General features: G+C 36.9%; 1 protein-coding gene across 1 annotated transcript; it reads left to right on the top strand.

Annotated features, from left to right (window-relative positions):
- Nucleotides 1-2,484: 2,484 nt before the first annotated feature.
- Nucleotides 2,485-24,039, top strand: inpp1 (inositol polyphosphate-1-phosphatase). Its single transcript, XM_055184568.2, has 6 exons — nucleotides 2,485-3,069; nucleotides 6,666-6,878; nucleotides 6,999-7,059; nucleotides 10,590-10,790; nucleotides 15,398-15,572; nucleotides 23,202-24,039. The coding sequence occupies exons 2-6, from the start codon at nucleotides 6,675-6,677 to the stop codon at nucleotides 23,692-23,694; spliced, it is 1,134 nt and encodes a 377-aa protein (XP_055040543.2). The 5' UTR covers nucleotides 2,485-3,069; nucleotides 6,666-6,674; the 3' UTR covers nucleotides 23,695-24,039.
- The last annotated feature ends 1,928 nt before the right edge of the window (nucleotides 24,040-25,967 follow it).

Below are 25,967 nucleotides of genomic sequence, written 5' to 3'. Positions count from 1 at the left end.
ATATTTGATAGTTATGGACACATTATTGTATTTTAAATGGAAGAAAACACTGTTTTTGATCTCAAAATAAAGCATTTTCCCTCTGTACATGACTGTGGGGACGAGCACTTCTGTGGTGCTTGGAATTCTAATTAATTAATAAAAAATCAAATATTGCTACATTGATGGCTCAAGAGGTGTAATTATTCAAATAACATATAGTTTTCATTTTAAAATATATAGTGTTTTTTAAGTGTAATATTTCTGTAAAGGCTAGGGACAGAAAAATTGACATTTCCGTGCTTAAATGGGTGACTTGTTCATCATATTTATTGTAATATAAAGAAATGCTTTACATCATTTTTTTTTAAACAAAGCCTGCCCTTTGATCTCCAGGTGGCTGTTCTGTCCCTGTAGCCATGCGGTCAGCACATTCCAAACGAACCTTCAGGACGGAATGTGATAGACCATGATAGGTCCCCCATCCACAAAAAAATCCAATAAAATGTTTTTGCAATTACGAGCCAGATGGGTGATAAAGATTTTTTATACGAGCATACTCCCTGCTTTTTTAAATGGTCCTGTGCTTGTTTGTGTCCATGCTCTGTCTGGGCATGCTCTGTTAAAGGGTACATTTCACAAGACTTTTTAAGATGTCAAATAAATCTTTGGTGTCCCCTGAGTATGTATGTGAAGTTCCAGCTCAAAATACCCCACAGATAATTTATCATGATAAAATTGCCACTTACAGGTAGATGTGAACAAAAATGTGTTGTTTTGGGGTGTGTCCTTTTAAATGCAAATGAGCTGATCACAGGGGGTGAGGGGGAGACAAATTTGATACTTTTATACTGAAATGCCTTTCGTTTATATTGAAACGACTTCCTTTTAAACTGAAAGTTTATGTAAGTGTATAATGGGTGGTTATGTAAGGACAGAGTTTATATGTATGTGCGAGTGTTCATATGTGTAATATGTGTGCATCAAGTTTAAATGTATATGCGAGTGTTTATATGTGTATCAGTTTTGAGATCTTCAATGTATGCTGCTCTATCTGTTAACCTTTTTGCCTTTCAAGTATTAATGGAAGTTTATTTTAGAACATGATTTTAGTCCACATAATGTACATTTGGAATAAAAGTAGTAGGTATAGTGAATAAAACATCTTTGTTTATTGATAAGTGGTGGCAAAGAAGTGCATGGTCAGTATCTAAATTACTCTTCAAAAGTTTTTGAGGAAGTTATTAACAGTATCCACATTCCAATAACTTTTAAGCAGCTGAGAATGGGATAACAACAATTTCGAGGAAAAAACAACAACTAAAACTAGGATTTTTTAAAAATATTTTCTGTTTCCCCTAAATGTAAAAAGGTCTACGTAGATTCACATATATCCTGCAAAAATATTATTAAAACCAAGATTTAATGTTGTAGAGTCAAATCTATGCCAAGTATGCAACATGTATGTTGAAACAGTAAATTATTTTTTACAGTCTTATTTGGTGCATTTCTTCTGGTATTAGGAGTTTAAACTCTATACTGAATAGATACAAAATTATTATTAATCACAGAATCACAAACGCCTTTTAAAATATTGCTTTATAAATAATTTTGAATTAATTTGACAAAAATGTGTTTAATGTTGTGAATAATTTACTGATGTAAAATACAACATGTTTTTGAAAAGGTATTTTAAACATACTTTTTATTTATTTTATTGTGGACAAGTTGTAATTTGGTCTGTATCCTCCTCCTCTTGATCTTTCTGATGTTGCTGCCTTTCTTTTAATGGTCTGTTAAGGATTAATGACAAGATGTGAAAATGCATGTTGGGTCAAAGAGTATAGAAGAACAAGAGGCGAAACTCTGATTCGTTTTTAGCAACAGCCACTAGGTGGCGCTTCAGTAGCGCGACCGCCATTTTGAAATGAAAATTTTCGCAGCCAATTCATTCTCAGCAAATCTCACAGCCAAATCAGAAGCGCAATAGTAGTAAGTTTCTTAAACTACAATTTTGTTCACTTGCTACACCTACACGAAGCGCTGTATTGTCTTGTATGTATGTGTTATAGAATCCAATCATTAAATAGATACACATTTGAGGTAGTTTTTTCCTGCTTTTTGGACAGTGCCAGTGGCTGTGTGGTTTTTTTACTTAATACATTTCTAGCAATTCAGATGTATATGTGTGTATATGTGTATGTATATGGAGCCAAAATATTATGTGTGGATGAGTTTATGTCGGTATGTATGTATGTATGTATGTATGTAAAGTTAGCCTATATAAAAGTGGAAGATTTGTCTAAATATCTGAAAATAAGCTGTAAAAAGGGATTAATGATCACTGGTCTGATTGTATGTTATTCTGTGTTATCATCATTCAGTTTGAATTTGATCTTTTAATGTACGAAGTAGCTGGTATTCCACTTCTTGTCAATATAAGTTCTTTGGTTGGGTTCCAGTAGAGAGTGACATATGCGCAGACAGATCGGGGAATGACACAAAGTGCCGCGAGAGTTATTCGAAAGCACATCTTTTACCCCACCTCCTGCATTGACGTAAAGAAATAAGAGAAATGCGCGGGGTTGCCAAGTCTGCGTGACGCTGAATTAAAACTGTTGCCGCGGGTTGTTGTTTTTACCGCAGGGGTAAATTAAAGTATTTTGTTCATCATCAGTTATTCATCTGAAGGCATGATGATTTTTTTTAAACAGACTGTGCTAATGATTATTTCCGTATATTGGGTTTTCAAGTAGAATCTGTGTGCAGAAACTGTAAAAAAAGGAGGTTGTATTTTAGGAGGTGGCTTATTTTAAGTTTTCGTGATTGGGCTAGTGTCATTGGGCTAGTTTTGATTTGCTATTGGACAGGGTTTATTAAGCAGACCTGGCATCCCGAGAATGCGTTTCCGTTGCTCAAATAAAACGTCTGCAGTAAAACACGTCGTCGTTCATCATTCAGTTATTCGTCGCGGGTGATGTTTACGTTCGTGTACCGATCCCGTTTGGTCTGAAATCCGGCGCTCAGTGGAAAGTTCAGCTAGGTGTGTGTGTATGTGACTACAGGAAGAGTTGAACTCAACGATCAACGGTATGAGCTTTATTCTAGCTTTCATCCATTCATCTCATCATCTAACTTACTGTCATCTATGCAGGTGTACAAAGTTGTGTGCAGTGTTTGTATTTAAACGCGCGCGCGTTTGTAAATGCGTAAGTTAAATGTTTTATTTATGTATATTCGGGTTTTACGATCTACACAGGGATAGGAACAGCTGACATTCATATTAAACACTGTTTGTGTAAAAACAGCAAAGTCAATCTGTTTTTGTGTCTGAACATCAAATGATTCAGTATTTTCTGAAGCTGTATAACGTTAACCTGTTTTACCATGCCACGTTAATCATCACTAAACGTCAGCATTTGTATTTATGTTATATTTGGTTTATGTAGAAGACGACAGTCGTTGTCGTCATCGTCATATACTGTACGTACGTTTGCATATCTATTTGCATGTGCTTGCACCAGACCTGTAGAAGCACTAAGCAAAATAACTCGTTTTTAAAACATGAATTTGATCATTAGGTTTGATACAGAGGCTCAATGAGGCAGTTTCCTGTACAGGGTTTAAGGCTAGTCCCAGACTAAAATACATGTTTGAGCTGTCTTAACTTAAAAACATCTTGCACTGACATATCTTAACATATATATCAGTACCAATGTTTTGTCTCAAGATGCACATTAGTAGTGTTTTTTGTAATGAATGTATATAAAAACTACTTAAATGTCCTTTTTATAAAATGTATTACACAGCGCTTTAAAATGCTTGATTTTAATCGGCCAGTCACGACATTCCAAGGTTTGTTATTTTGAGTTATACACCACGGGCCTGTTGAATGCTTTATTCTGATTGGTTGAGAAATGTTCCACAGATCTTGATTATTTTTTGGTTAACGGACACCTGACCTGTCAAATGTCTTAAAGGGGTGGTTAAATGGTATTTCAAGCATTCTGACTCATTAACTATAGAGTTGTTTCCTCATGCTAAACGTAGGCAACCCTGTCAAAAAAGCAGTTGGGCGTGTTAGGGGCTAATCACACCAAAAGCGCTTTAAACGCTTGGAAACGCAAGGCGCGACGCACTGCCTTTTTTAAAAAAAAAGAGCAATGCGACGCGGCTTTATATATTGCTAGGCAACCACCGAGTCAGCTGTCTTGTCAATCAAATGTTGAAGTGTGAGCACTCTTTTGCTGTTAACTGTCATATTAGCAGAAACTTTCAAAAGAGGGCGCTTTCTGTGACCTTGTTTGAGGGTGAGAGGTGCACAAATACGCAGGAGACAGTGAGCGAGTGGAACTTCCCTCACCACAACGTAAGGCCCGTCTCTCCTCTCATTCGATTGGACAATGAAAAGACGCAAATGACGTTGGGCGCTTCTCCGCTCTCAGCGCTCCTTCAAAAGCGCCTGCTGTGGCTGCCGGCAAAAACCGCAAGGCGCTCGGTGCGCATAAACAGCGCACAAACGCTCCCTGCCCATAGAATATCATTCAAAAAAGGTGCCTGCAACTGCCATAAACGCTTTTGGTGTGATCAGCCCCTTACAGGGTATTTCTGTGTCGAATGCACTTCGCCAGGGTTCGTACAAGTTTCGGATTACAGGTCCAGTTGACGTTTTAGGGGTTTTCTATACATTACGTATCACTTCTTTTATATGGGCACTTCCCCTGGAAAACCCCGCCCACCCGTCAATCAGCAGGAGACGCTAGAAATTGCAAACATCATATCACACGACACAGCTTTGTTTGATTTCAAAACTCAACAATGGCACGAAAGAAGAAGTGTGTTTTTGGATGTAAGGAGAAGAAATCCAGCCTTATGAAAACAATGGATATAGTTTATTATCCAGGGTAGCAGCGGAGTTTTGCATGTGTGTTTGATGCGCTGGATTTCATTAAAAAGTCCCAACCAGGTCATGAGTTGCATGCGGTAAGTAAGACTTCTGTCTTATGTTGGAAATAGGCGCGTGCATATTATGTAAATGACACAAACATCTAGTGAATCATAAGTTATAAGTGTTGTATAGTGTTGCATGACTCATACTTGCTCCTCCCGTGGTAGTAACTCCTCCTTCATTTTTTCGTACATTTGAACCACATTACCACCTTGGGTGTGAATTATTTTTAAATAATTTAAAGCCCGTCATCAATTATCCCTTACGTAACAACCACCTGAAACTAATAACACATAGATGCAAATCATTTTGACAGGTACAGTTTAATATTACATAGGGATGGGCGATATGCCCTAAAATCCATTTTGCGATATACATTGCAGCCTCTTGCGATAGCGATATGTATTGTGGTATGATGTTTTTAATACACTCGTTTCAGAACACATTATAAAGACCCTTAGAAAAAGTGTTTAAGTCCATAATGCCAATTTTGCGCGTGAAGCAGCAGTTAACTTATGTGCGATCTATCGCCATTGCCTTTGCGATTGACTGGTCGCTGACGCTTTCAGCCATGTTTATTCAAAATGACGAATATGAATATGCATTGCAGCCGGCAGCAGCTCATGGCTCTAAATTTCGCGGGTTGATAGCGTCATCAACATGCATTATCGCGATAGTGCAATAGAATTAAAATCTCTATCGTATGCCAATTTTGTATCGTTTATATTGCCCATCCCTAATATTACACACACATTTTATATAAATATGTATTTTAATAGCATCTATAACATTATATTTACAAATTATTAAACCGAATAGTGTGTTTATGACATTTGAACATCTTGTCTTACCTTAAAACCAAAAGTTTTCCTTGTGAATGGTCTGTATACATTAAATGAGCAAATAAAATATTTCAAATCAATATTTTATGTTCCTTACCTTACTTATTGTGTAAATAGGCGTGTAATAATTGGGCCAATGTACAGGCAGCCGGTTGTTATTGCGAATAACAACCTGATGCCTATATATTTTTTTAATTTATAACACGGGTCTGTTGAATGCTGTATTCTGATTGGCTGAGAAATTTTCCGTGGGTATGCATTAATTTCTGATAACCGCACACCTTACTTGTCAAATGTCTTAAAAATAGGCACCAGAGCAATATTTGTGGTAACCATGTTATAAGAGGAATAATTGACTCCGGTCCTTTGAATTATAAGAAAATAATGCACACACGCGGTGTAACGGCATTGCACCTTGGGTGTGCATTATTTTCTTGTAATTCGGTGGCCCGCCGTCAATTATTCCTTACATAACTAAGGCTTAGTCCTGGATAAATCTAAACTCTGTCTGGGAATTAAACTGCCACTATATGTTCATGTTTGCTCGGTTAAGTCATGTCTTTAGATCTCTAGAATAGGGTATATATACCCCCACAATCATTTATGTTGCATTATTATAATACGGTATATATACCTTAATGAAGCTTTTAAGGATTACACATTGGGATTTTTCTGTCTGTTTCCATGAGTCTCTTCATCATTCTGCTGTGAGCATGACACGGTTTTTGTCCCACTTAAAGAGATATTTTTGGGTGCAGTTTTTTCAGCGTGACCTTCATTTGAATAAAGACCTCTCAAAGTGCTACGTTAAAGTGTTATTGACAAACGTGTATAACAGTAAGATCATTTCATATGTGTAGAGCTAACATTGTTTTTTATATGTATGTGAGTGACAGGTCTCAGATATGGCAGAGTTACTGCGGCTGCTTCTTAACGTGTCAGAAAAAGCCGCCAACGTGGCTCGAGTCTGTCGACAGGAAGCGCCGCTCTTTGAACTCTTGGTACAGGAAAAGAAGGGAGCTGAGAAAAACAAGAAATTCATCAAGGACTTCAAGACTCTTGCTGATGTCATCATACAGGAAATGATTCGACATGACGTTTGTGCACAGGTGCCTAAAGATAAATCTTCAATTCATATCAAAAATATATTTCTGTAGTTTGTTTTAATTCGGTTTGTGTTGTTCTTTAGTCATCTCGATGTTTGCCATTTTTTTATTCTTGTTTAATAGTTTCCAGAATTGAATGGGTTCGTTCATGGTGAGGAATCAAACACGTTCGAGAATGGACTTGGTAGGTTACCCTGAGGAATTGGGATTATAGGGTTTAATATAATAATTATTTATGGCATTAAATACATAAGGAATAATTTACGACGGGCCGTGGAATTATTAGAAAATAATGCACACCCAAGGTGGTAACGCGTCGTGCCGTTACACCGCAGGTGTGCATTATTTTCAAATAATTCAAAGGACCGGAGTCAATTATTCTGCATATACCACTGTTACCAAAAATATTGCTCTGGTGCCTATTTTTAAGACATTTAAAAGGTCAGGCGTGCGGTTATTGAAAAATAATCAGCACCCATGGAACATTTCTCAGCCAATCAGAATACAGCATTCAGTAAGTCCGTGGTATAATCAAGGAATAATTGACGGCGGGTCGTGGAATTATTAGAAAATAATGCACAACCAAGGTGGTAATGCGGCACGACACGAAGCGGAGTGCTGTTACACTGCGGGTGTGCGATGTCTTCAATTAATTCAAAATACCGGAGTCAACTATTACGCTTATACCATGGGTTCAGCAGTTATACAAACTGCTTTCGTGGAACAAACATAACTTCCGGTAAACTTCCACAAAGAATCAATAACAAATAAAAAAAATTAAAATATAATCTATGCGCACGAGCTGAATGTGTATGTGGTGCATGCGCATCTGTGATCTGCATCCACACATCTATAAAGTAAAAACTTTCATAGAAACTGCCAATAAACAATAAATACAATAATTGTTTATAAACAACTAATATTATGCTGATAAAAATATGCTGATTTAGCTGATTTATTTATGCTGCTGCTGCTACTATATATTATTACAAAAATGCCATTACAGTGCAGTGTATATACGACTTAAACTGCTTTATTAGTAAAAAAAAACAACCTCTTAATGTGTTTGCATGTACTTTTGTTATGTTTTAAATAAAAAAGCAAATAATTAAAAAAAATGAAAACATTTCATAAGCTCATGCTTAGTGTGTAAGCAGCGATGTAATAATATTTTCATAAAACAAAAAACAATACTGAATACATGTAATAGTTTAATATGTTTATTATGGTTTGTTCAAATAACATACAATGTGTTGAATGAGGAAGATGCTGCTGACTGTTGGACCGCGTGAAGATTGATGTGTCGTCAATTAAAAATTGCCGTTTAAAAACAAACTCACACCAGAGGTACAGTTGTGACATTTTAAACATTCGTCAGAAAAGATTAAAAACACAAATTTGTGTTTTTTGGTCTATTCCATGACATGTACAAACACTCGACTGACTTTCTCCATTGTAAAGATACTTGTATCCCTCTGTGCTTTTATAGTTGCTCATTGAAAACCCGTCACCCCTGAGCAACAACATGAAATGATTGAATATATCTTCATGTATCAAGCCACTTCTTCATTTCATCCTCACTGGTTCATACATGGCAGTCACAGTGTAGTAAAATTTACCATAACAATTTTAATCATGTTTTACGCGTGCTCCCACCACACTGTTTTTCTACCAGCCGGCTATTGAAACGGACGTCTCGCGCAAAAAAAATGAAATGCGTCACATCACTTACTTCTGTGTTTGAAAATAAGGTGCATAAGAGAGTCCTGTTTTAGTGTCCATATAATGGAAGTGTATGGTGCCTTTAAAGGTATAGCGGAAGATTTTCCCGAATTATTTTAAAGAACCGCCCCTCCATATTTAAAAAAAAATGCACACGCAACACTCTCCCTCCTCCCGAGAGGGAACGCCTGTTAAACGCGTGCACGAGACAGAGAGAGAGCATGCAGGTAGTTCTTCTCTTCACTCTGTTTAAAAGTTTCTGTCGGCATGTTTACCGTGTCTGTGCGGTTCGTGACTTGTGCCAGGGCTAGCATCGCTAATCATAGCTTACATCAACTTTTACTAGCAGTGATTTTAAATGGATTTCTCCAAATAGCATGACAAAATGTACCTTTCCAGTAGAAACTTTGCGTGGGAAGCCCAACATGTCCTATTAGCTCACGCCAGCGTGTGAAATAGTCTCCCATAAACAGTCTGGTCATGTTTCTTTCTTTATAGTTCTTTCTCTTCTTGTCATACCATTCATAGACACTTTTTCTCTTGCGACACTCAGACATTTTGAAAAAAAACACAGCGAGAACGCGAGCTTCAATGAATGGTTGAAACCGTAGCACAACACACATACACGTGAAAGTGCACATGTGCAGAAAGCGAACCTAGAGGCGAGCACGTACGGCGGTTAAACATCCACATATAATCAGAATGATTGACATCTGGGATGACCAATAACAGAGGTGATCCACCCGGAAAATAAAAATCTTCCGCTATACCTTTAAGTTTCAAAAGCACACAAAAAATAATGTAATATATTTAAGCCTTTCTACTTTTAAAGCTTAATTAGTGATAGACACTAAACACTGCTATTGTAAAGACAACAAACAGGACTATTGATTTAGACTGAATAAAAATAGGGCACAATGTACTGAATTAATATAAAGAAATTTTCCATATTGTTTTTTACAGCTGTTTACAGCTTCATTTGGGTTGTGTTTTAGGGTTAACAGAAATGTCTATAAAATGATTACACAGCTTTCTTAAATGCTCATCATTTTGACAGGTACAGTTTAATATTACACAAAAATGTCATATAATATGTCTTTTAATAACATATATGACATTATATATACCCAACGCACAGCAGAGGGTCTTGTATCACACTAATGGGGTTTATTTCGCAGATATCACCCTACTGACTGTACATTATCCTTTACTTAATGGATAATGTCTTGACAGAAGATGACCAATAGATTTTCTTAAATTTTTTCTACAGTGTAAATTAAAAGAAAGAAGGTGATGGACAGTGTGTTTCTCTCCATTCTTTGTCTAAACAATAAGGGGCGGTTTCCCGGACAGGGATTAGACTAGTCCTAGACTAAAACATTTTTAAGAGCTGTCTAAACTGAAAACAACTGGCACTTACATATCTTAAAATACATCAGTGCCCTTTATTTTACCTCAAAATGCACACAGGTAATGTTTTTAGTCAGGCATGTTTGTTAAAACTAGTTATATTTCCCAATTAAACTAAGGTCTAGTCCTGGATTAAGCTAATCCCTGTCCGGGAAACCGCCCCTAAGGGTTTATATTGTAGTATTTGTTTGTGGGACTTGGGGTTATGCAAACTCTTTTAAAATCAGATGTGATATAGCCAGTGGTCTGGATGTGGTTACTGTAAACTGCAGACAGGTGGCTGCATGATGAGTAATGAAAGATTGAAGGAGTGGCAGCAGGATTAGATGTGAATAAATCATTCAGGGTAGGGCTGCAAAATGATTAATCACGACTAATTGTTTGCAGAATAAAAGTTTTTGTTTTAAACATATTGGTGGGGTGAGAGCATGAACCTGAACCACGAGCAATCAAGCACATTTAGGGCGAGTTGGCAAATAAAAAGCACTTGTACATTCACAGAAAAGCCTTTGGCTTGAGAGAGAGAGTAATTTTATTACTGTAACATGTCAATAGTAACGTGTTACTGTGTTATTTCTTCAGGTGAGAGTGTTACTGTAACAGTATGTGCTCAAGAAGAGGACACGATGGCTCTGCTGGCTAAAGTTTTAGATGGTGATCAGACTGCAGCGTCTCTCTTGACCAACGCCATCCACCAGAAGCTTCAGCTCAGAGATGAGAAAGCAGAATCTCTGCAGATATCACTTAACCCTGATGATGTGGCCATCTGGATTGATCCTATTGGTAAGATTCATGTTTTATTCAGCTCTGGTTTATATGCAATATGGGTCAATGAAAGAGAAGATGGAAAAAAAATGACCATGTTTTAGTCTTCCATACAGTAGGTAGTAAACCAAAATGTCCGTTACTGATGCAGCGGTGAATAAAAAACATTTACATGTAAAAATCCATTGCGAGATTATTGCTGGGTGGTAGAAACTTATCCCTGTCATTCAACTGCTGTTACATTAAAAGAGATCTGTGATGGCAAAATGTAAACACTGAATGCGACTTAATGCATTAAGGCAGTGATATTAAAAGACCAAATTCAGTACATACATTGTGAAGCATAGGCTACTAAAGTATGTTCAAAATGTGTGTGGCACTCCATTCACTGTGAGGAGGGGTGAGGTTTCAATGTTCAACCACAATTAAAGTTTCCAGGTTTTGTCACGAGCTCTTTACCTTTCATTTGTTTAATATTTGCGAAACCCACAGACAGATGTAAATCGGGGGTCAATAGCAGTGATCTAGTTCAGTGTTCCTCAATTAGTTTTCACCACGGGCCAAATTTTGAAAACAAAGCGATGGGCCACTGACCACAATGTTTGCTCTGCTATTGGTTTCTGATGATGATGTTTTTTAATAAACCAAAAAAATCTGGATGTCCATGCAACTTTTCATATTTATTTCAGTCACCGATTGGATCAGAAGCAATAGGGTTGGTGCAAATAAAACTTTGCTTTTCATACTTTTGTAAGTATTTATGTACACATTAAAATACTAGCCTCAAACATTATAAAACAATGAAACAGTCATTAATGAAATAAGAACAATGTCGTTCCTGTTTGTTTTATTTGACAGGGACAATAGACTGTAATGATACTACCCCAGAATTAGCTATGAAGCTAAATTTCATCTGCTGTCCCTGGGCAGGAGTACAACCAAGTTATCAGTCAAATACAATACAATTTAAACACAGTAAAAATAAAATACAATTTAAACACAGTAATATACAGAGAAATATAAAAACATATTCACTGCATTATATGGTTAATGATCACAAGCCTCACATGCCTTCAAACAACCTTTTAGATGTGATTTAAACTGCACAAATGTAGTGCATTGTCTAATCTCAGTTGGTAGATTATTCCAAATATTAACTGTTACAGAAAACGCTGATCGACCAAAATCTGTCTTCGCAAAATGTGCCTCACAATCGCCTCTCAACGATGCTCTTGTCTGTCTTATATTATCGGTGCGTAATGAAATAAATTTCTTTAATGGTGGAGGTGCAAGATTATTTACAATTTTGTACATTAAAATGCATTTGTGGAATATAACAAAATTGATAAAAGTAAAAAAATTATGCCTCTGAATAACAAGACAATGATGATATCTAACAGGTTTCTTATCAAACACTTTTATAGCGCGTTTATATAAACTATGTAAAGGTCTAAGAGTAGATTTTCCTGCTTGTGACCATGAAGTAATGCAGTAGGAAAAATGAGAGAAGATTAAAGAGTGCAAATAGATTTTTGCAGCATCTATTGAAAGTTGATTCCGTATAAATTTAAAATTTCTAAGCTGGGGTGTAACTGTAGAGACTATGGGCTCTATCTTACACCCGGCGCAACGCTTAGCGCCACGACGCAAGTGTCTTTTGCTAGTTTCCACACTGCGCAATTATCATTTTCACATTTACCGCCATGTTGTTTAAATAGCAAATGCATTTGCGCCCATGGGCGTTCTGGTCTGAAAACGAGGTGTGTTCAGGCGCATTGTTGGCGCATTGCTATTTTGAGGCAACTAAAATAGACTACGTCATTGACCAACAAAAACCTGATCTAAAGTCAATGGCGCAATATGCTTTTTGTTATTTAATGAGCGCGTTAGAAATATTCGCCTATAAACGGAAGACAACGCGGGTTTGCTTATCACATACATGAATGCGCAGCAGCACAAAAACGCTTTTAAATATGAAAGATTACAGGATTGAATGTAAAAGATTATTATTGAGTATCTTGGACATAAATGAGGACTAATTGTGAGAAGTTAGAAGGCGCAAAGAGCTGCTTCACCTGCAGCCTGGTAAGTAAATAAATGCTTTGCTTTAAACTAAACAAATGCATCTATTTTTAAATGTTTTTAAATGCTATGTTACGGATTTATTGTATATTATGACTCTGTACCTGTGGATATGGTAAAATGAGAAACATTTAAAGTAATGCTTTGTAAAAAAAAAAATCCCATGGCGCTGTTCTAGTGCTGAAACGCTTCGGCTCTCTGCACGTTTGTAAATCCTTTCTCTCTTGTTTGTATTTTTAGAGTACAAACCTTTTCTTGCATATTTGCAAATTTTTTTATGAGATTACAATGATTATGTAGGATATCAATACATTTACAGCAATTCAAAGCCTGCTATTTGTACTTCTATGACTGAAAGAAAACGTATTTTAAAGGTTTTAATAAAAAAAATTCAATAAAAATGAAAACACATGTTTTTACATTAATCTTAAACTGGTGGTCTTCTTCCTCCGCTTAGTTGTTTAGTTTACAAAGTCCGTCATCTAAATTGGGATTACGCACAGCGCCAGCGCAACTGGCTTTTAAAGGGGATAGGGAAAAGACTCTCATTGGTTTATTGCATGTTATGCCCAAAACACACCCATTACTCATTGGGCAAATATTTACAACCCTTTTTGACCGTGCGCTTGGCGCACAAACCATTTTTCCCGTCGTTAAATTAGCAAAAGTGGCATCGCACACGCCCATTTAGACCATGTGCCGTGCGCTTGAGACGATGCGCTTAGATTACAGACACAATCTGCAATGTGTCACCATTTACAAATATCTCTGGTAAAACCTCATCCATCTTTCTAATCTTAAAATACATACAGGCAGTTTTCTGAACATTTAGAGATAAAGGACACTGGTCAGAGATTTTTATAATTACAGCAGATAATTTTTGTGATACCTGTTCATTTGTTTTGTCATGAACATAAATCAGTGTAATCTGCATACATTTGAATAAATGCTTCAGGACAGACAGCAGGAAGTTCATTCAAATACAAACTGAAAAGTAGGGGTCCTAATATGGACCCCTGAGGTACCCCTGTTGAACAGTATCTTGTTGAGGATATATGTGTATTGTTTCGAGTGCATTGTTTCCTTGATGTAAGGAAAGACACAATCCATTTCATAGTTTGCAAAGAAAAGTTAAAATGTGTTAATTTAGATAATAAAATATTGTGATTTAATGTATCAAATGCCTTTTGGAAATCAAGAAATCATGAATATTTTTCAAGACTACAAAAGTAATTTTCTCTTTGTCTTCTGTGTTTTATTAACATTAATGACACAGACAGCAGGCTCACAGTACTGTCACTTTAAAAGCGAGTTCTGCATGCAGCCACTAAATCCATAGCTCCAATGCTGGGGCTAGTTTTTGTCCTAGCAATTTTGACAATAATAATATTTGAGTTACCCTGTGCTACAGTAATTGTAACGGAATTACAGCTGGATTTTTCCAGCATTTAATTTCTTTTCTTTTTTTTGGTGGTCACAAAATTAATTTTTGTGCGGCCAAAGCATAATTTGCTCATTTAATGTGATGTTAATTATTGTGGAAGAGAGGGGAACGAGCTGAAAGCCTCGCACGCGCACGTCTCCAAACTACGCGCTGTCTCTGCTTTCTCACTCTTTCTCGTGCATATTAATAAAAACGAAACAGAAATGAGAGTGAGAGCATGTTCACTCCAATTTTTTTACAAGAATACTTGCAGAGATTGTTTTATTTGTATGTGTCCGGTCAAAGTCGGGAGAAAACTAAATTTTGTGGGTGCGCATTTTGGCCCTCGAGGGGGTGATGTTTTTTTCAGAAACAGTCGCTAGAACTGATCTGTATTTTATAAATCTGATAAAACTAAAGACTTCTGAGATTTGAAGGATGTAATTTTACTCTATAGGTATTCAAAATTACTTTAGATGAGCAGAAACAGCATGTGTTATTGGAGCTTTAACCTTGGGGCTTATCACAATCCTTGAACATTATATTTGAGTTTAGCAGGTCAAACATTTTTCTCTCGTGGGCTGGATGTGGCCTGCGGGACACTGTTTGAGAAACCCTGATTTAGACTAAAATGCCCAATAGTGGAGGTTTCCACCAGACAGCAATGATGTACAGAAAACATTCTTGAGAAAACAATGTAAACAAACAGAAGAGTCATGTATGAAATATAAAGCTGGGAACTTTTTAAATGCATTTAAAGCAACACTATGTAGTTTCCATGTAAAAATGACTTACAGCTCCCCCATGTGGTTGAAAAGCGCACCAGTGACTGGTATCAGACACTCTTCTGCAGGCAAGGGGAGGGGCGGGGCTGTGTTTCCTACCCTCCACCGCCACTTTCAGAGTGTGCTTGTAGCAGCTAGGAGGCTGCTCAGGTTGCAGCAACAGTACAATTTGTCCAGTTAAAAGTTGTTCTATCCCTGAAATAATTTTAGAGACATTATTTAAAGGTAAAAAAAACACATAGTGTTGCTTTAACATGTGTATGTGCAGAACATGTACAAGTACGAATTGGGTTATAAGCCCCTCTGAAAATGTTTTGTTTCTTTCCTTTGGGCAGATGGGACGAGTCAGTACATTGAGGGGAAGGATGAAGAGGAGCCAGATGAAGGCTTTTGTCCATCTGGACTCCCCTGTGCACTGGTTCTGATTGGAGTTTACCTACGAGCTACTGGCCAACCAGTCATGGGTGTCATAAACCAGCCATTCAAGTGTAAAGACCCCATGGGTCATGGGTAAGAGTCAAACAAGTAAAAAAGGCAACTGATTAACAAACATCTATAAATATCTAATATCTAGATATATATAATAAAAGTCAGTGTAACACACAAGTGAATTGCTGATGAACGGTCCTTTAACATTACTGTATGTTCACACCGCAACCTGCGAGAACATCAAAAAACGCTCTGGCTGCCCTGCCAATGACGCTTGTAGAAAAAGAGTAGTGGACGCTCTGACGCTCGAATGCATTCTCTGGAATAATTTTCTGCCTTCTGATTGGTTGCCGCCGAACTGCGTCATAGCTCATTACAATAAAGTTTACCTGATTTCAATTCTTCTCGACACTCACACCGTCCAAGGAGCGACGCGACGCGCCGCTGATCGCCGGAGCTCGCCACCAGCTCTCATTGACAATGAATGACTTCCGGCCACTTTGACGCTCTCGCCGGTGGCGGTTTAAACGCACAGTTAGAAGTGTAAATGATAAATAACCTTCAGCTAATCCACTTCTTATGATACTGCTGAGAATCAACTTCACTCATAAACACAACATAACATAAGATAACTTTATAAGATAAACAAACCCTTACAAAACCACATTATTGACAATCAAACCCAAATAATGTCAAATTCCTCTTTATAATATATTTAAGAAAATCACTGGGTGATGGAAGAAATACACACACTTATCAAAACAAAAAAATAAACACTCATTGGCTCTTTTCACACACACATTATGGAAAATAAATGGAAAATGCACACAGGATTTGTCTGGGATCGTTTGATTTTTAGTTCATTCACACTGCCAGTGATTTTACGGAATCCGTGTGAGCATTATCACACATCTCGTAAAGATCCCATGTGATGTATTTAAAGCCCGGGATACACTGCACGATTATTGGCTGTCCCAGACGAAAGATTGCCATCGTGAAACTATCGTTGCGATTTCTGTGATCGTGGCTCTCCATCGGTGGTCCTATGTCGTACAGTGAGAGAGGTTCAAAGACGGCCGTTTTCCCGGTCTTGCGTCCAAAGATAGCCTACAATTGTTTTCTGACAGTGTCAGAAATTCCGCATGATCACCGCACAGTGTGTTTGCTGCTACGACCTGCGCGCCGGTATTTGTTTACAACGAGCGCATGCTGGTGACGTTGCACAACGTGTGACGCTGCCGCAGAAGCTTCCATGTCATCATCGTTTAGTCTACATGCCTCTCGTACCCGAGTTTAAATGATCCATGTCGCACAGTGTGATAAGTTAATGATCTTATAAGAGGACAGAAATCGTGCAGTGTATTCCGGGCTTTAGTCCTGGGGGCGTTTTACAGAAAGATTGGGTCTTTAAGATCTTTTCTTTTCCATTTGGTAACCACTGTAATTTCAGTTAGCACCTCCTTTAAGACAAAAGCTATTACAGAATAACGTTCCTTAGTGCATTATCTTATCTTAACTGCAGATAGGAAAGTGATATTACAGAAGCATCCTAACTTGAAAAAACATCCTAAAATGGTCTTAACTTTAGGGGAACCCGAACCCCACAGGTGTCTGAATACTTAACTGAAAGCCAGCTGTAACAATTACTTTATGATCAGTGTTGGGGGAAGCTTTACAATCTTGCATTACAATATTGCATAATATGGATTACAATATTAAGTTACTCCCCAATAAAGTAACTAAATGCGTTACTTAGTTACTTTTCATGGAAAGTAATACTTACGTTACTTTTAAGTTACTTTTGTGTTACTTTTTCTTACTTTGCTTAGGCTTGATCTCTTTCAGGCCTTGCAGGTGTTTTTATGACAGAGAAGTTCTGCATTTAGAAATTGCATTTTCCATCGCAAAAATGTCAAGCTCTGGCCTGCCATTGTTGTTTCTCATACAAACTGTTCTCACATAGACACATGCGGGTCTACACAGGTCCAAAAATTCCTACCCGAATCAGACCCGTAAATGTGCTACACCAAACCGATCCGGACCCGTCTGTTGTTTTGAAAGCTGGACCCGGACCCGTCTATTATTTAAAAGCTGGACCCGGATCCGACGCGGACCCGTCTATTATTTAAGACACAGACCCGACCGGCACATATTCTTTAGCTAAATGTTATTAATAAGTCAATAAACAAGTAGCGAAAATTAAACTTTTTGTCTTACCCAGAAGTTAGTCTTCTCCCTCCTTGTACCTGACTGTGTGATGCACAATCCTTATTTCCAAGAAAGTTCCATCCATGTTATTCCTCTCTTAACGATTGAAATATTAATGCTTATTCCAGCTTTAAAAGTCCACTTTACAGTCATGGTGATTAATAACGCAGTTTTACATTTGTTGTGTATCAGGTCAACTTGCTTAATAATGTTTGCCCATTTGGATTATAATAACGATTGCTCGTTCAGTGTCATGGCTGCTTTCGTTAGCTTTACTTCTTTGCTGTCATCTCTGTGCTCTTTGAGCAGAGTCGCGAAAACTTTACATATAACAGCAAGATGGTAAATTTATAATATTATTATAAAAATTAGAGAAGTCAGTGCAAAATGCGCGGTACGGCGGAATAGGTCCCGCCTTCTAAATAAAAGAGCCAATTGTCAAAGGTAAAGTCATTGCGTCTTACTGCAGAAGCTCCTGACTGTTTTTTTATTTATTTTTTATTATAAGCTCCTGACTGTTAGCCAGAGAAACATTAAAAGAGCACATGCAGCTGCCTGGTTGGAGCAACCAAATATAAACTTTTTAACGCAATTTAAGCGTCATAGAAAAAATTTATGCGACAGTTCATCTAAGTTTTTGTTGCTGTTTTTGAAATATTTTATTTAAATGTGAGTGTGTGTTCTCGAGTCCGATCGACCTCGGATATTACCCACAATGTCAAACAGACCCGGGACCCGAAGTAATAGATTGAGACCCGACCCGGACCCGGCTGATCATTTAAAATATAGACCCGAACCCGTACGGGTCTCGGGTCTTCCGTGTAGATCTTTAACGCGCATGCATAGAGTGCGTAATTCTACATGACTATGTTCAGTTTAATTCAGTTTAACTTTTTTTTTAAAGTAACTCAAATATTAATGTGTACATTTATAAAGTAATGCGTTACATTACTCTTTACTTCAGAAAAGTAATATAATTACGTAATGCACGTTACTTGTAATGCGTTACCCCCAACACTGATTATAATAGACCTGTGGGAGAATGACATTATCATCCTGCACATTGTTAAAAAAATGTAAGTTTATTTTTTACCTTCACAATGGCCACTACATCACTCCCATTACTCCCATTCAATGTTTTTTACTAAATGTTAAATGTTAAAATTTAATTGTAACTCACAGATGATGTGAAGCCCATTAATGCTAAAATAATAATAATAAAAAACACAGACTATGATTACAATGAATTCATTAAAATTTATTTTTCTGGCCCATTGAAATAAAAGGACAATTGTTTTGTTTACTGTAGCAGCAGCTCACGCATTGTTGGTTGCTTGGTAACAGACCTAAATGTTGATAGCCAAACATGATTAAGCGATTTAAGATTTCGTATCTAGAGATGAGACTCATAAATCATCTTAAAATTTGCTTCTGTAATATGAATCCTAAATTCTGTAACACGCCCTCTGAACGTCGTAGGTTTTTTCTGCAGAATCTAAAGTTTGATCATTATCTGTGAAGAGACCATGCATTTTTGTTCATGATAAGATCATAAAGGAGCGCTTGTCACGCAGTTTTGTTTCTAGTGAGTGACAGATCTGTCCTGATTACTGCAAAGGGGATGATCTGTGAGCGAGTCATGACGCGAACTAATATTAGGTCAGAGTCAGCTGCTTGTGTTGTTAGTAAACAAGCTGCATAGAGTTTTGTATGTGTATATGTGAAAACCTCTCTCAGGGCTCAAAATTAACTTTTTTATTTGGTAGCACTGGTGCTCCCAACTTTAAAGAGTTAGGAGCACCAGCAAAAATTTAGGCGCATCCATCAAAAAATTTAAAAGCACCACAACTACAATGTAAATGTTAATTGATTTATTTTATTAAAAATAAAACACCACCACCAGGCTTTACACGTCCTATGGCCAGCATTTAAAAAAGTTGGTCTTCTATTTTATTTTATTTTTTGCTGCATAAATTCCTAAATTAATACCCAAATGCTGTTGAAATAGTATTGCAGCAATAATAATTTAACAATTACAGGTAACATGATTAAGATTACATAGAAAATCTAGCAAACACGTAAATCACTGATTAATTGTGACATTACAAAAGTGACCATAATATAGAAGGCTAATATATATTGGTATTGATAACTGCATTACCAGGATGCTTTTACTACTAAATAGGCAATGTTTTAAAAAATACAACAAAAACATACCATCAGCATTGTCGTATTCCACAGCAACATGGACCACAAGGATGTTTGTCGCATAGATATGTATATAAAGGCTAGATGGCTCGTCCGCGCTGCTGGCCAATTGAGTGCAACGTCCGCATTTTGGCGGCCATCTTACGACAGGGCGCTCGCTCACTCGTAGCATTGAGTTTTAATGATGCAGGTACTTTTAAATGACCATAACTTGCTTAATTTTTTACCGATTTTCAAACGGTTTGGTTTGTTATAAACGTCAAAGATGTACCTATGACACTGCATACCTACACTAAAAATAAAAAATAAATTCATGAAACATGTTAAAGCATCCAGAATTATAGCCACGTTAATAACGTTTGTAAAAACCCAAACCGTTTGAAAATCGGTAGAAAATTGAGCAAGTTATGGTCATTTAAAAGTACCTGCACCATTAAACTCAATGCTACGAGTGAGCGAGCGCCCTGTCGTAAGATGGCCGCCAGGTGATGCCGTTAGGGACTCCGCCTTGAGCCATCTAGCCTTTATATACATATCTATGGTTTGTCGGATGTCCATTCACCAGCGCATGCGCACATACACCATCAAACACACTCGGTGTCTCCATCAATAATGAACACATTTGTCATGACACGTCTTGTGTTTTTGGCACTTTCGCCATGTTTAAGCAAGGTACGTCTGGCGCTTAAAATGTTTTGATTCCGCCATTAACGCCGTTTTACAGGATTTACAGTAAACACAGTAAGTTACATTTCCATAGCGGAGACACTCGAAATCTTTAAGCCACTCTCTCTGAAAGGTTTAACGTCAACTCGTATTTTCCGGTGGTGGAGTTACATTTGAATCCGGATCATCGTCAAAAAATACAGTAATAACCTTGGCTGTAATCGGCTCGCTCTCGTCATGCTCGCGACGCGTTCGTCTTTTCACATTTCCGCGCTTCACGGCAACAAGGAATGACTGACGCTCATATTAGCCAATCTGCGGTCTTCATTAAACGCAAGAACTTAATGGTGAAATTTGATTGGTTATGTATCGTTGGAGAGAACACTGACCCTGGGACAGCGCCAGCACGCAGGATCACAATCAACTCGCATCACAACAAAATGGGCAGTCGCACAAATGCTCCCAAATATATTTTAAGGTCGCACAGATTAAATTTCGGTCGCATATGCGACCAAAATGGTCGCAATTTCGAGCCCTGGACTCTCTGATATTTCAGCACAATTGATAAAATAAACTCAAGCAACTTTTATACACTCGCTAAATGAAACTTATGAAAGAGGCGGAGATCAGCCCCTTCAGTTTTATCAATAAAAGCCTAAAGACCGTGGGTTCGCACTAAAACTCAGGTCTGATGTTAAAACATTGTGCTCAGTACATCACATTAGATCAATAGAGACAGAGCGCAGCGCGTTATAACCTGAAAACCACGCCCACCAGGGAGGGGGCAATCCATCCGTCTCCATTGACTTTGTATTGCGAGAGGCCGCCTCCTTGTCATTTCTGGCTTATAACAAAAAACAGACTAATGCATAAAAGCTGCTGTGTGAAAAGATGTACAGCTAACAAACCAAAAATCCCAGGAATAAGTTTTTATAAGCTGTCAACCCCAAAAAACGAGCATTTAAAGACACAAAAATGGAAAACAGGCAACTTTTCATGGTACTACTATAGGTAGAACCGTGCCGACAAGAGGGAAACCACATTTTTCTCCTTAAAGGAGTGCGCATCTTTCATCCATCTCCTGTGATTCTGAGTGCTGTAAATGACCTTCAAAACAATTTCCTCTTTTTTTTTTGACAGTTGTTCCTCAACTACTTATACTGTGAGACTCTTTAGGTAGTCAGACAACAAAACAATATCAGGTCAAAATCACTTAACCCTAATAAGACCCTTGGGGTCAATTCTACCCCCAAGCCACTTTTCTTTAGTTTAAAAACATGGTTCCCTTCATCTCAGTGATATAAGATTTTGTGACTTTTCCAGATTATCTGTCAAGATTAATAAAAAAACTGGGCTTGATTCGGTCGTTCTAAAGAGGTGTAAAAAAACACCAAAAGAGTCCCTTGGGGGTAAAAATGACCCCAATTGAAATGAATGGAAAATGCACAAAAAAAAAATTATTTGTCAAAAAAATCAATGCATCCAGAATAAATCTGAAAATTTCAACACAGAAAGGTAGTCCTGGTACTAGAGCACAAATGTTACATAGAAAATACATGCTCAATCACACACACACACAAAGGTATGACTGCCACAGAGAACATTTCTTATAGAATTTGGCAAAAAAACAGCCACAGATGCTAAACAAAGATGTAAAATACTCACACAGGTGTGCACACACACGTACACACACACAAACATGTGCACACATACACACACACAAAGACACAGTAAAACTTACACACACATAAAGACACAGACACACACACATACACAGAAAGACACAAACACACACACGGACACACAGACACAAACACACACGGACACACAGACACAAACACACACACACTTACATTCAGTCAAATTTCTGTGCCATTTTGTAAAAACAGACATTTCAAAATGCATCAAAAACTACAAAAGATTCTACTTATTCTAGAATTTTTTTTACAATTCTACTATTTGAAATAATATTTATTTTAATGTCCTTTCTAATATTTATATAAACATAAATTCACAAAATGTATCAATAAAGTATTGATGTTGAGTAGTTGGCCACATCCAGTAAAATGAATGGGTCTCTATGGGCATCTGCTGGTCAAAAGGATTTATTTCCTAAACTGTAACCATAAAACTGTTTTTTCTAAACATCAAATGGCTGAATTCAACACACAACATCTAGATCAATATCTAAAAACAATTTAAATCAAAGTTAGATCTTAATTTATGTGAATTTTTCATAAAAATGTGATATTTTTCAGACAAACTAATGTGGTTGAGAAACTGAGTGGCAAACGGGCACAAAAGCACATCATATCTCCCAAAACACAGCATTAATGTATAGATGGGAAGTAAATGAAAAAAATTAGATATTATTTGTATCATTAAAAATGTATATATTTTACTTTTAATCTCTGGGGTCATTTTTACCCCCAAGGGACTATAATGTATACAGGAAAATAGGGGCTTGTGAGGGTTAAACAATGCTTTTGGTCATATTTTGATAGATAGTCTAAAATCTAAAGTGATACAAATTTAAAATTAATCTTGTAATTGAATATGCGATAATATAAACAAGTTAACAATGTAATATATTAGTCAGTGATGAATGTCTATTTTTGGTGATTGTAGATGGACAGGACAGCACTTCTGGGGTGTTTCATACGGCGATGTGAACATTTCCTCGTTCACACAGCGCAGTCTGCAGAAAAGAGATCATCTGTCTGTGCTGTTGAGCTCCAGTGAAAAACAAGCGGTGAAGGACGCCCTGGCATCGATTCCCAACAGTACTCTGATGTATGCGTCTGGTGCGGGCTATAAGATCCTGTGTGTCATCCAGGGTTTAGTGGATATGTATGTGCTGTCAGAGGGCACTACTTACAAATGGGACTCTTGTGCACCTCATGCGCTGCTGCGAGCTCTGGGCGGTGGGGTATCAGACCTGAACGAGTGCGTTCGCTCTCACGTGAACGGTAACGATGGGCCCCGACCTGAACTGACCTATCACGAGCCCCACGGTGGAAGTAAAGGGGTGGACAGATGGGCAAATCGAGGAGGAGTCATCGCATATTTGGACTCTAGCGTGATTGATAAAGCCGCAGCGGCACTTGCTGGAAAGATATAAGGAAAATGTATCTTATATTGAGAGTCTAGTGCTTGTTTTTATGTAATCTTTTATTGAATAGATATATTTGTCATTTTTAATTTAAATCTATTAATTTAAAGCTGTATAATCAGAATATAGCAAAATACTTTGGTTTTAGCAGATGAACTTCTATTTATTTAGTAAGGAGCTGTTTTGTCTCGGTGTAATGTTACTGTTGCAGCTTTAAGACATTTTGTGGAGCAATTATATGTCAAAGATGTACTATTACATCTATAGAAAAGCCTGAAACTGACAGGTGTTCACATATATTGTAGATTATATATTTATACATGTGTATATTAAACGAGGCACTGACATTCATAAGATTTCATGATGTTGTTTTTACTTTTATGTTGCCACAATCTTTAACTTTACAAAAGTGTTTAAGACTCGTCAGTACCAAATCCTGTTTAAAGCTCACCACATGGAATTTGCCAAAATACTTTTTTAAAGACTTGCGCCCCCTCATTCCCTTTTACTCTAATACTGTAAATAAATCCATGTTTGCTACTCATTTATTCTGAGCACAAACAGAAATCACAAGAATTAAGGATCATTGCTGAATCTCAATTTCTTTTTCCTTCATCTTTAGGTTTGCAAAACAATTATATTTAGGGCTCCCACGGGTCCTTGAAATCTTTGAAAGTTTGTGAATCTGGGATAAATCCAAGGCCCTAGAAAGTAAAATAAACGTAAATACACGCAGGTCATTAAAAAGTGCTTGAATTTATTTTGTGCAAGAAGTTTTCTGGAAAAACTTTCCAACTTTCTGTTTTCTATCCATATTATTCCCTGTCACTCTTTAGAAAAATGGTTCTAAGGGTTCTTCAGCTTGTAACAATAGCAGCACCCTTTTTGGTACTATATAGACCTTTTGCGTGTTTGTAAACAGAGATGACTTTTTTTGTGGGCGGAGCCCAACTGGTGGCAGAAAGTGACAGCTCCGCAATAGGGTTGTGAAGTGTTTTAGCGTTAAACTGTGATTTTTAAGGATCCGGTGTTCTGTAGAAGTCTGTTTCCCCTATATTTCTCTTTAGTGTAATGTTTCTTATAACGTTTTCACCAAGTTACGTTTATTTTTTAAATAAATTAAAATTGGCTACTGATATGCGTGCATGTATGTACACTGAAAAAAATGATTCATTGAATTTAATAAATTTTTTTAAGGTAAGTGGTTGCAATCAATTTATTTAAGCTACATTTAAACAAAAGTTTTATATTTTATTTTACTTTACTAATCTTTTTTGTTTAAATGTAGCTTAAATTTTTTTATTGCAACCACTTACCTTAAAAAAATTGATTAAATTCAATGAATCATTTTTTTCAGTGTAATGTATATGTATTGTTCTTTATTGGTAAATCAATTATTTTTACAGTATGAATCGCTGAAGTACTTATAAGAGCAATACTATCATGTATTCTGTATAATATCATTTATTAAATATTTCATCATTACCTGTTTTCAATTTCTTCCTTATATTTATAGCCCACGTGTTTGTTCTAAAACTATTACGTTTACATACAAATTAATTTGTATAGGCCTGTTTATATATTATTAACACTTTACATCATATGTGCTATGTTTATGTATTTATTAGTAAACATCATAATTTAGAACAAACAGGAAGAAGACATAGGCTAAGATATAAGGTAAAAAGAAGTAATAGAAAACGAAAAATATGAAAACTTTAATAGATGGTAATATAATTAATATTATGAACTCATTCAAATCTTTAATCTTTCTAAATAAATGATTAACGTAACGTGATAAAAACGCTATAAGAGACACATAAAGGGATCAGACTTCAACAGAACACCGGATATCTTCTCTAATTATTTTCTATTCAAATTATTAAAAGATTTTTAGATGATTTCATCACTCCAGTCTGTCCGGTTGAGGGCTTATTGCAACCATAAACACCTACGTTTATCTTCAAATGGTGTCTTCGACGACGGTATACTATAAAAATGAAGGTCATATATTTTGGCATTCCTATTCTGACACTCAACAGCACAACAAGACATTTTCTAGTGAGTTATATTGTTCGTTTCACTCGTGTCTCATTTATTTCCACTGTTTTTCTGCCACCACATTGCGTGCGTGATGTAACTGTGACGTCGACTCGCAAAAGGTCTATAGAACCCTTTTTTAGATGGTTCTATATAGAACCTTGCCTTGAAAGTGCTACATAGAACCTCAGTGGCGCTATAAAGAACCCTTTCATTTATTAGCAGTCAGGAGGATTATTTTT

Source organism: Misgurnus anguillicaudatus, chromosome 14 (assembly GCF_027580225.2).
Source record: "Misgurnus anguillicaudatus chromosome 14, ASM2758022v2, whole genome shotgun sequence".
NCBI lineage: Eukaryota > Metazoa > Chordata > Actinopteri > Cypriniformes > Cobitidae > Misgurnus > Misgurnus anguillicaudatus.
The sequence above is the reverse complement of the archived record's forward strand: the minus strand, read 5'-3'. Positions and strand labels throughout refer to the sequence as shown.

Coding starts and splice junctions, on each gene's coding strand:
- inpp1 (XM_055184568.2), top strand. CDS start 6,675: ATGGCAGAGTTACTGCGGCTGCTTCTTAACGTGTCAGAAAAAGCCGCC. Junction 6,879..6,998: donor GACATGACGTTTGTGCACAG/GTGCCTAAAGAT, acceptor CTTGTTTAATAG/TTTCCAGAATTGAATGGGTT. Junction 15,573..23,201: donor AAAGACCCCATGGGTCATGG/GTAAGAGTCAAA, acceptor TGGTGATTGTAG/ATGGACAGGACAGCACTTCT.